The 12976-nt window shown below is 34.6% G+C and overlaps 1 protein-coding gene across 2 annotated transcripts in view; it reads right to left on the bottom strand.

Annotated features, from left to right (window-relative positions):
• The window catches only part of LOC131804701 (uncharacterized), a 177091-nt gene that overhangs the window by 50178 nt on the left and 113937 nt on the right, over positions 1-12976 (bottom strand). For both annotated transcript variants that reach the window (XM_059127768.1, XM_059127767.1), the window contains exon 4: positions 5018-5109. In XM_059127768.1, coding sequence (XP_058983751.1) covers positions 5018-5109 — 92 coding nt within the window. The remainder of the gene's footprint in view (positions 1-5017; positions 5110-12976) is intronic.

Raw genomic sequence — 12976 nt, 5'->3', positions numbered from 1 at the left:
GTGAACCTACATGGCCAATTTTCAGTACCAAAATATATAATATAAATTTTAGTAAAATTTTATCAATATTCTTCATTTCGTTCGGAGGCTAGAGTGACGGACGGGCATCGCTAAAACGACATAAAATTTTACTCTGATCAAGAATACATACTTTGTGGGTTCTAACATGTATACTTCGAGGTGTTACAAACGGAATAACAAACTTAATATACCCTCCATACTTTGGTGAAGAGTATAAAAACTGTTAAATTTGATATTTAGATCACTGATGGTATCTGCGTTTGAGATTTGGTGATGATTTGGAAATGCGTCCTATTATATATATGAAAAGTACTGAATGGTACTAAAATTGGTAGTGGATAAAGAGAAAGGGCTAGAATCCTGGTTGGATTTTGGAATTGAGATATGAAGGTGGTTGTGGAAGATGTGAAGGTGGTTGTTCGAATAGTACAAAATAGTACCAAATTTGGTATAGGGTGAGGGAATAGATGTCACTGTTGGTGTATGTGGTTAATGGATATGGATATGGAAATGCGTGCTATAATTATTCGAACATACTAAGTAGTACTAAATTGGATATTGGCTGAAGACATAGAGCTGGAATCCACAAATTTGATTTGGATGTATTTGAGAAAAGAAGCTTGTTTTGGATATGCGTACCATGAAAGTACGAAAAGTGCAAAATGCCACATGCCCACGACACTTGCTGTTGAGATAAAGATGGGATTCTGATATTCGGAATCTAGTCTGTCCATCTGGCTGCTGTAATAACGCTACCTTTCGAACGAATTGAGACAGGCTAAAATTTTGCACACATGTGTATTTTGCCATTAGTTAGTTTGTAATGGTCACTACACCCTATGCCTAAATATTTCGTATACAAGTCCACGTCTTCGTATAGCCCCCCTATAATGGTACCTCACTTTATTCGGTATTTTAATGATTTTAGCGACGTTATTCGCCGGAGTTATTTCAAATTTCGTATTTGCAGTTTTTGTAAAAAAAAAATTTTGGTTAAAACACAAGTCTCGCTCTTAAAATACTTTTTTTTAGATTCTAACCACTGTGACCAATAAGCCATCTTTTTAAATATCATTGACCAACAGCCACTGCTCGTATTCTGGTCGAAATGAATGAATGTAATTTTACCACCAAATATTGTTACATAAATAAAATTACGCACGTTTATTTTGGTCATGTAACAAACAACAACAACAACCACGACTAAACCCCAACAACAACTGCGTAAAAGCAAAAATCATTGCTCACTCTGAAAACTCCATGGTGGCCTCTGCACAATGTACTATCCGTGCTGTCCCATAGAGCCATAGGAGGCCACAGGACAGCAATCATCCGTTAGTCCATCGGTCTGTCCTTCCAGGAGGAGATATTCGCCGCCATAGGTTAAGTGCGAGATGCATTTTTACCGGCAATTTGGTTTAACACAAAATCCAACATTCACACGCAGCCACACACACACACACACAGACAGATACACCTTGGACCAAAACCATACGTCAATGTGAGTGTGTGTGGCTAACCACATAGTTTTAATTTTTGGAATTTAAATGCCTTAAAGAGAAGGGGGAAAGGGGAGAAGAATAACTGAGGTCCATAAAGAAGCGTAACAAAAGGCCACCACAAAGGTTAATATTAAAAGTTATTGTTGCCCCAAAACAACAACAATTTAAATGTAAATAATTCAGCGAAGTCGTTCGCGTTGTTACAATGGAACGTAGTTGCATGGACACCAATTCAAACTCGTAGCATGGCCAACAAATATCCACTGGAGCAAAAGTTTACAATGAACAAAAGTTTTTCTTATTTCATTTAATTAATTAACAACAATGAAACATAACAATAACAACAACAACAAAACAATGAAAATAGTTCTTTGTCTAGCTGGGTTAGCTAAGCGTTAAAAATGTCACGATTTTTATGAAGCGGAGCTAATTTCCTCAGTGGAAACAGAGGAAACAGAGTTTCGAAAGGGGAAAAAAGATTGAAAAGTTGTAAACTTTTATGCGGTTATTTATTCGGCATTAGAACGCAATGAATATTTGTCAGAAAGGTAAATATTTGAGTAGTATCAATGCTAGAATACGTGAATTTTCAGAGATATATGTAGAAGGATTAGCAAAGTTACAAAGCATCCTCAGTTATATGAATGAGATATATAATTTAATACGGCCAAAACGTGCCTCATAGAAATAACGGTTTTAGCACGTTCAGGACATTTGGAGTCGATCTAGCGATGTCCGACAGTACGTCTGTCTGTCTGGCTGGCTAGTGCGCACGATACCTCTCGAAGGGAGTATCCGATTTGGTCCAACCGTGGTACATTGGAATATTATTATTAAACTTAGATCGAGTTCGGAGAGGGTAATACCGGTCCACTCTTTCTGGTACCTCCCACACTAAAGGTCGACATTTTTAAAGAAAATATTTTACTGCACAGAAAGAGAAAGGATAATCTGATTTTGTTCCAACTTTGCAAATCCTAAAATTTGCATCAGTGCTAGGACATGTGAGAAAATGGACAATACCGGTCGACTTCATCAAGTACCTCCCCCACAAAGGGTCAAACTTTTAAAATGTGATGTCCGATTGTCTTCAAATTTCACACATTCCAATATTTTTTTTAACATATGGTCTGGTGTTAAGATGGAATACATCGGTCCACTCCTTCTGGTACCTCCCCCATGAAATTTTGAATATCCATTAAGCTCATAAAACGCGAAATTAACATCCGATTCCATTTAAACTTGGTATATCTCAATATTTCCATCAACACAATAATTGTTATAAAGACGGTAGATATCGGATTATTTCTTTTTGGTACGTCCCCCATACAGGGTGAGATGAAAAAAACTGCAACCAACTTCAGACAGCTGTCATTTCTAAGACACCCGTCCGACAGCTGTTAAAATTATTCCATTATATTGCTTAAAAGCGTACAAAAGCATGTTGGTGAGAATTTTCCAGAAAAAAGTTATTCGTAATAGAATTCAAGCGCGATAGTGTGATTTCTTTATATTTGGCTGGGCAATCACAAGTGGCTATCGTTAGAGCACTCCAGCATTTAAATGTGAATAAATCGTTTGTGTCTCGTACCATCGCTCGTTATCGTGATACTGATAGCGTAGCCCGACGTCAAGGAAGTCGACGAAAGAGAACAGTAACATCAGCAGAAATTATTCGAAAAGTAAAGAATTGACTTGATCGAAACCCGTTTCGCAGTGGCCGAAAATGAACATATCGCAATATTCCATTCGGCAAATATTGACAAATGAGCTCGGGATAAAGCCATTGAAATTCCAAAAAGTGCAAGAACTTACACCGCAACAGAAAGAAAATAGACTCAAAAGAGTTAAAGAGTTGCTTCGTGGAAGTGGTGAACTGCTGAATTTAGTTTTGTCCGATGAGAAAACATTCGTTGTCCAGCAGTTTGTAAACAAACAAAATGATCGTTCTTACTTGCCAAAGAGGTCAGCTGAAATTGTGCTCCTTCGGTTGGCCACCAGAACACAAGCGCCGGCCATGATGATGGTGTGGGCCGCCATAACAGCCGATGGTCGCTCTCCGCTCGTATTAATCAACCGTGGCATCAGAATAAATGCCGAATATTATCGCGGAAATATTCTTGAGGGTGTATTGAAGGCTTGGGCACGCAAACATTTTGGCCGCAGACCTTGGACATTCCAACAGGACTCAGCATGCGCCCCCCAAGAATGGTTACAAAATAAGGTTCCTCGCTTCATTTCCAGCGCATAATGGCCACCAAAATCTCCGGATAGCAAACCGTTGGACTATTATGTCTGGAGTATTTTGGAAAGCAAGGTTGGCTCTAGAAAATACCAAAGTGTCGATCACCTCAAGCAAACGCATCGCCGGGAATGGGCCAAAATATTGCAGAGCAACATTCGGGCAGCGTGTGACGGTTTCATTGGCCGTTTGAAGGCCATAATTCGTGCCAAAGGTGACCAATTCGAAAAAACTAAACTTATACTAAAATGTGATTCTATTTCCGACATTTTTGCTTTCATAAAATAAAATTAAAAAAAAAATTGTAGAAAGCTTTTGACTTTGATGCAGTGTTTTTATTTACCCTGAAGAAAAGATAAAATTTACTAACTCAGAAAAATGCATTTTTTAAGCCATGCCACACTTTGAGTAAATTAGAGAAATGCATTTCAAACTCCTTTCATAAAAATTTTCTTATGACAACTAGTTGTCAAAACATATTAACATTTTAATCAACTTCCATTTTTCATTCATGGAATCAACTTTAAACTTCCAGGCATATTAAAGATGTTTAATGTCAAACTCACACTACAAAGTTTTTTTTTATTTTTTTTGTCGTTTTTTTCAGTTTTATTTTTCGTTGGCTACAATCCATTACATATCACACCGGTACGATGTCATGCTCAATGCCATCAAGAAGTTAAGGAGCAGAGACAAAAAATGGCATCTACAAGAAACTTGAGAAGAAGGATCACAAAAAAAAAAACACCACAAAATATCTCAAAAATGGAAAGGTTACAACATCCTCCAAAAAAAAAGAAAATTGTTTAACGGATAAAGACATTACAGTGTTTGCCAAAGAGGAGGAAAGTCTAGTTCTTTTTTTTTCTTCTAGTGTTTTGTGGCAGCCAAACACCCGTTAAAAGACAAACACAAACAGTCCATGAAATGTAAATGCAAAATACCAAACAACAACTACAACAAAAACAACACCGTTGACAATAAACAAACAACGAAATGCTTGAATAAACGATGAAGATGATGGATGAATGGATATTTAAATGCAATTCAAAAGATGTCCTTTCTGATGGCTTTGCTTTTTATTTCCAATGGGGGGGGGGGCAGAAGTTAAGTTTATTTCTCTTACACATCCCAAAGGAGAGGGAAGGAGGACTAGTTCCCTTTTGGTATGAAGGGTAGTGAGGGTCTTTATTTATATATATTTTTTTGTTTTCAAATGCAAATCTATTTTCAACGATAAAATCAAACTGACCTCATTTGTATTCCAGCGATGACGTTGTGACGGGAAACTGTCAGCTCTTGGCAAGCTTTCCAAATTGTCTGGTAGTTTAATGGGATCACCATCTGTAAAGAGAAAAAAATAACAATAAAAACAATGCAAGATTTAAACGTTTGTTTATATAGAGTGAAAATAGCAAGAACAACAATAAAACTTTGTCCTAAACAGAATATTTATTTATAAGTATCGACCAAAGGATTTGCATTGTTTTGATGGTTGTTAACCATCATCCCCTGTCATTTGAAATCAATTTGTATCCCTTTTTGGTTTTTTTTTTTTTTTTTTTTTTTTTTTGTTTTCGCAGTCCTGTCAAAGAATATTAAAAAGTGAAAATAAATAGTGTTCGCTGATTGGAATGGAAAATATATTTTAAATAGTTTTGAAATGGAGTAAGTTAAATGTTGTTTTAAATAATAACGAAAATATTGGAGGTAGAACTTCACATTGAAGGAGGGGGTTTTAGAAGTTGTTAAAATTAGAATGAAATAATCAATGTATTGTTGAAGACATCATTATTTCTTAAATAAAACAAGTAAGCAAAGACGATAATTGTGCGGGGCCGACCATGTGATACCCTACAACACTACAATATGTTAGAAGCCCCCTTATGTCCAAATCCATTTTGCAAGATTCCCCTTTTGAAATTATGATATAGAAATTATGATATATGACCATGGAAATTTGCAAAATATTGACGCACTCTGTCGTGCTGCTAGTTGTTGTGGTCCATTTTGCAGCTAAGTATAATCCAATGGTCATCCAAAATGCTAGAATTCTTCCCTGTCCTTAACTATCATCTCAGGCGTTTCGATTGGCTTCAATTGTGTGATCAGGAAATTTTTTCTGTTTTTGGTTCATTTGAACCCTCAAATAAAGCAAGAGGCTCCTCTGAATCTCTAAATTTAGTCTAGTCTATATGATTTGCTTGTCTACGATATTTGGCTATATTCGTCAACGGAATCCGCATAGAAAAGTCAGAAGTTCGACTTTTGTGTATTTTGGATTTCGCCTGTAAGTTATTTTCAGTGTTTCGGTAGAATGGAAATATTGGTATTTTTTCACACAAAAGTAGTGGTCCATTCTACCCGCTGTCCTAAACTCTAACTTCATACGAGATTCCGTGTCCTTTGGTTTCTATTTGTGACCTTTATAACGGCTGCAAAATCAGAAATTTTTTTAGTTGTTGGTCGATTTCAACCCCTAAATATATTGCTGACATCTTTGAAATCTAGCCTAGCTCTTCTGAGCCTAACCTTGTGAAAATTTTCGTGAGGATCGGACGATAATTGCACTCTGTATATAACCCCAAATTGTGTTGTAATGTGAAAAAATATTACAAAATGTATACCTTAATATTATAAGTCAAATTGAAAAAATCATATGCGATAAAAAATATGAAAAAAAATAAAAAAAATGTCACAAAATACTACACAATCTATATTAACATGATTTTTGGCATCTTTTTATGCGATTTTTTTAGATTTTATTCTTTTATGCCAAGAGGGCATTCTGAATTGACAAAATTTGTCAGCCGATCCTAGAGATAAAAGCATTCTAGCTAACATCCCCTTCCTTTGTATATACACATTGTATATATTTCGCTATATATGTCCAATATATTTATTATCAGCATCTACGTAATGGTCAGAATTACTTGTTCGTCTATTTGTGATTTCGCCGGTATTAAAAATATTCGCGGTTTAATGGAAAATTTGACTTTTTAACACAAATGTTATGGCCTATTTCACCCGATGACCATAAAAATTGGAATGCTTCTGCCCAACCCTAAGCTCTAGCCCCATGCTAACTTCCGCTTCGATTGGTCTATAATTGCTACCTGTAGAGCAACTACAAAATCAGGAAATTTTTCAGTTTTTGGTCCATTTCAACCCCTAAATATTATGCGATCATCTCCAAAAGAAATAGGGTTATATTCTGGTCTTAACCCCACCTCCATTTTCAATTTCGATCTCCATTTGAGGACCGGGCCATAATTGCGAACTGTAGAGTGATTACAAATTAACATGGACAGACGGGCAGACATAGCTAGATCGACTCAGCTCGGCGAGATAAGATCTATATTTAGGGTTCTATTCTGACCCTATACCCACCTCCATTTTCAATTTCGTGATGATCGGGCCATAATTGCGACCTGTAGCATGATTACAAATTGACATGGACAGACACACATACATAGCTATATCGACTCAGCTCCGCGAGATAGAAAGATCCATCTATTAAAATCTATTACAACATCTAATAAAATTTGACTTCACTAATTAAGATATTATTCTATACCTATAAAAGAAGAAAATTATTTGAAACTTATGGACTCAAAAACCGCTACATCCAAATATAATACAGCATTGCCTGAAAGTAAAATAGGCTATATAATTATTAGAAATTCTACAGGAGATATATATAGCATCAGAATCGGATGCTATATATTTTTGAATTTGTATGCACATATCTATTGAGCGGTTACTGATTCCAGACCAGAAAAGAGAAATAAGAATGTTTATGTACGTCGTTGTACTCTTCAAAATAAAGAAGTTGATTAAGCCGACAGATGTATACCCTAAGCCACTGTTTGATTTTTTAAATATATTTTGACTTATGTTATGATTATTCAAATGTTTGACCCTCTATGGTGTAGGTTCCGAAGTAATAGGAGAATATTGTCCGTTTCGTATAGGACCTAAATATATATGATATAAATATTGCGATGTGCCAGGTTTGGACTATATTGGTTGCTTCCTTCACTTTATACGAGATATGGAATAATTTTTAAAAAATGTTAAAATGTGAATCCACCGAATTATTCCACTTTCATGATTCATCTAATACAAATAAAAATGATGTTATGGTTAAAATTACAAGAAAATCGAACATCCATATCAAATTTTATGCGAGATTATAAATTCAATATTCATCACAGGTATCTGGTTGAGACGAAAATTTGGATATAACGAGTTGTAAAGAATTGCTGACTTGTTTCGCAAGTTATGACAGATAAAAGTATTGAAACTTTTGTAGGTGAGGTACCAGAAGGGGTTAGCAGATATATATCTTCTTCACAACAGATCTTATGTTAGCAAAAATGTTTGTATGTGTGAAATTTGGATGCTTCTCTCGCTTTCTTTCAGCGTTTTGTTTTTTCAAAATCTTGAACCCTATGTGGGAGAAGAAATGGTTCCATATCTACCATCTTTATAATAAATATTGTGTTGATGGAAATATTGAGATATAACAAGTCTGAATGGAATCGGATGTTAATTTGCCGTTTCATGGGCTTAATGGATATTTAAAATTTTGACCTTTTGTGGGAGGTACTAGAATGAGTGGACAGCAGATCTTGTGTTGGTGGAAATAATGGGATGTGTGAAATATGAAGAGAACTGGAAGCTTACTTCGGATTTTAAAATCGTTTTGGTTATTCAAAACTTTGACCTTTGTGGGTGAGGTACCAGAAGAAATGGTCCGATCTCTACCATATTAATAACAGATCTTGTATCGATAGATATAATGAGATGTAGTAAGTCTGAATGGAATCGGATGTTCATTTCTCGTTATATGAGCTTCGTGGATATTCAAAATTTTGACCCTTTGTGAGGGAGGTACCAGAAGAAGTGGATTGATATATCCCATCTTCACAGCAGGTCTTGTGTTAGTTGAAACAATGGGATGTTTGAAATATGAAGATAACCGGATGCTTATTTCAGATTATATGATCGTTTCGGTTATTCTAAACTTGGGCCCTTTGTAGGGGATGTAACAGAAGGAATGGTCCAATCTCTACCAACTTAATAACAGATCTTGTGTTGAGAAAAATATTGAGACATGCAGGTCTGAATGGAATCGGATGTTAAATTCGCGTTTTATGAACTTCATGGATATTCAATATTTTTACCCTTTGTGGGGGAGGTATCAGAAGGAGTAGACCGATATATTCCGTCTTAATACCAGATATTTCGCCTTGATACCAGATCTTGACTTCATAAAAATATTTGGATGTGTGAAATTTGAAGACAATCGGACTCTTACATCATATTTTATAAGAGTTATAATTATTCAAAATTTTGACCCATAGTGGGAGAGGCTCTTGATGGAGTGGATCAATATTATTCATTACGCATATATTAGGATTTGCAAAGTTAGAGCAAAATTGGATTATTGCTTCTGTATATATGAACAATATCGGTCCATTCCATTAAGTACCTCCCCACAAAGGGTCAAATTTTTGAATAATTATAACTCTTATAAAATATGAGATATCAGTCCGATTGTCTTCAAATTATACACATCACTATATCTTTATTAAACATTGGCTTTCAAGCCCTACTCCAGTGGAAGAAAATATTCTAAAAACAAGCAAAAAAGCAGATAAGAAAGGTATTCTATAAACAAGTAAAAAATCATCTAAGTTCGACCGGGCCGAACTTTTAATACCTTCCACCATTTGGAAGGAACTTGAAAAATTTCAACAAATTCCGAAAAATACCGTTTAAGTGATGAACTTTAAAACGGGGGGTTATATAAAGACGCGGACCTGCATAAGTCATTTTTTGTCATAGGCCCATTAAGATATTCAAATACGAAATTTAAAACAATTACGGTAAATAATGTCGTTAAAATCATCAAAATACCGAATATCGGGAGGTACCTTTTTATAGGGCCTATACGAAAACATGGACCGACATGGCCCATTTACGAACTTAAGCTGCCTACTGGGAAAATACACATATGTGCAAAATTGTTGCCTTATATAGCATTTTCAGATTAAATGAAACCTTTTGCAATTCAAATGAAACTTTTTGCAGCGGGAATGAAACCTTTTGCAGTGGAATTGAAACCTTTTGCAGTGGAAATGAAACCTTTTGCAACAGAAATGAAATCTTTTGTAACCGAAATGAAACTTTTTGCAAATCAAATGAAACTTTTAGATTTTTAGAAGGAAAAATAACTAAACATTTTTATTTTTAGTAGGTTTAAAATTAAATCAACTAATTATAACTAATATATAGTTAAAGAGGAATTTTTATTGATTATTAATATTTATGTTTTTATAAAATTTTTTCTTAAAGCTTCCATAAAACACAAGTGTAGATGCAGAAAGATTAAAAAAAGTTTTTCAAGGTATTTTTTCAAAGGACCCGAATTAGGTACCTTTTATAATCTCCTCCATGGAAAGGAGGATATATTAAATTTGTCATTCGGTTTGTAACGCCTCTAAATATTCGTCGTGACCCCATATAGTATATACAATCATGATCATAGCTGATTTAATGATTTCCACTTATCTGTCTATTAAAATCTCGACTGCTCTATCTCCATAATCAATAAAGCTGCGAAGCGGGAATCCTTTATTAGGTAAGATTAATAGTATACTATAATTATAAAAAATTGTGGTAAAGCTTAATTTCACATTTCAGTCCTAGCCATACCTATAAAGGCCAAAATTTGTTTAAATTTCTCTTTTTAGCGTTAAGCATTTGGAATTTAATAATATGGAAGCATTTTATATCAAATCAATAAAGAACCATTTGTTATTACAATAATTAAAAATTTAAGAAATAATATAAATAATTGTAGATATTTATAATCAATAAAAAATCCTCTTTGTCAATATATTAGTTATAATTAATTGATTTAATTTTAAACCTACTAAAAATAAAAATGTTTTGTTATTTTTCCTTCTATAAATTTAAAAGTTTCATTTGATTTGCAAAAAAATTCATTTCGGTTGCAAATGGTTTTATTTCGGTTGCAAAAGGTTTCATTTCCGCTGCGAAAGGTTTCAATTCCACTGCAAAAGGTTTCATTTCCGCTGCAAAAAGTTTCATTTGAATTGCAAAAGGTTTCATTTAATCTAAAAATGCTATATCTCAATTCGTTTGAATGATAGCATGATTACAACCGACAGACAGGCATACATGACTAAATCGTCTTAGAATTTTTGTATCATGAATATTTCGAGGAGTTACAAACGGAATCTTAGAATGGTGAAGGGTATAAAAATGTCCACTTCCTTTTAGATTGCATTAATTTCATGTGTATGAAATTCGTCTCTTTTCTTGCAATATTTTTATTTAAATGTTTTCCTACTTACACAATTTTTAGCATTTGCTTTTGAACCAAATCATCATCAAAAAATCATTAATCATAGGCCACATATGATGGCCAAGCTAAAGTGTTTATAAAAAATCAACAACAACAACAGATCCTACTTAATGATTACAAAATACCCTTTATCTGTATAAGAGCTATCATGCATAAACATGTGTGTCATTGGTGACAAGTATTAAACTCAATTTTATCAACAATCATTGACTTGTGATACCCAGGATCAGACATAAGCACGCAAACCCTTAAGCTCTTGCCAGCCCCCAGAGAATTTTTTTTGAAGGATAACATATTTGAATTTATGATAATTGACTCTTTGACTTGTGTGGCTATAGAAATAAAATAATGAATATTTAAGGACCAAAGAGTGTATGAGAAACGAAAAGACAAAAGAGAACACCCAAAATGTGACAACACACAGATGTGTTTATTATAAACCATTTATCATATTTTCCATGGCACGGAAGGAAAGCGAGGAAATGTTTATTTGCCTATAAAGGATATTTTTAATGGAGGAAAATATAAATCTCGGCGTTGTTAATGACAGACAGGCAGGTAAATGTGATGGGACTAATAATATTTTATGTCTACTTAAGCATTTAAGTCCAGCCATATATCTACAAGGAAGCTCAGACAGGCGTATATTGGGAGAGATTTTTATGCACTCATACCGGCATATGTGAGAGCATGTGTGTGTGTGCGTTTCCGTCTCTTAAGTGATTCGTAATTGTTTTCAAGTTGTCATCAATTATCCTTATTTTATAGGATAAACATTAATACACTTGATATATGTCTTCTCCCTTCCCCTCTCTCTCGCTCTCTTCACTGCCTTGAGTTCATTGTGGAACAATAAACAATTTCTTTAATGTCTCCCAATAAGGTCGCCTTTTTCTGTGACCCCCTCCCCAAAAAAAATGGGTGGAGATTTTGAAAAATTACGAATTGCACTTAAAAACTTGCCACACTTCTTTCTTCCGAAACTTTCAATGGAGATTTTATTTTTTGAAGATTTATTCGATTTTTTGTCCATAAAAACTATATTTAAGGAAATTTATTGGCCGCCGCCGCCACCACTACAAGCCGCCGAACACCTTTTGGCAGCGTTAGCAGCAGCAACTGCCAACAACAAACAATACTGAATATATATCACATTATTTGCAATTATTTTCCAAATGGAATATCGAAAAAAAAAGTTTTCCTTAACTCCGAGTTATTTAGTGAAAATCTTATAATAGCCTCCTCAAATGGTTGTTGCTGTTGTTGTTATTTTGTCCAACTTTGGATTTTCTTGATCTAGGTTTGGAGCAATGAATTATGTTAGTTGTTGTTGTTTTTTAAGTTTGACATTTATATGAATTTAAATGACAACAACAAACTACACACTACTCTTTTGGCCACAACAATATATTAACAAATCAATTTTTATTGTCAAAGTCCTTTTGTGGGACAACAACAAAAACAAAATGACATAAAGAAAACTTTAAATATAAGTTTTCACTGATACTGAGCAAAGAAACGAGGTCGGTACGATAATGAAAGAAAAATATCAATAAAGACAAGGGTCTATATACAAACCGGAGAGTCTATAAGAGACCAGGGAGAAACGTGCTGGAAGCCAGGGAGACTTTACAGGCGAGCTGGAAGCCAGAGAGTTTTTATAGACGAGTTGGAAGCCAGTGACTTTTCATAGACGAACTGGAAGCCAGGGGACTTTATGGGCAAGTTGGAAGCCAGGGAGTCTTTATAGGCGAGCTGGAAACTAGGGAGTCTTTATATGCGAACTGGAAACCAGGGAGTCTGTACATGCGT

This window comes from Musca domestica, unplaced genomic scaffold (assembly GCF_030504385.1).
Source record: "Musca domestica strain aabys unplaced genomic scaffold, Musca_domestica.polishedcontigs.V.1.1 48, whole genome shotgun sequence".
Classification (NCBI taxonomy): domain Eukaryota; kingdom Metazoa; phylum Arthropoda; class Insecta; order Diptera; family Muscidae; genus Musca; species Musca domestica.
The sequence above is the reverse complement of the archived record's forward strand: the minus strand, read 5'-3'. Positions and strand labels throughout refer to the sequence as shown.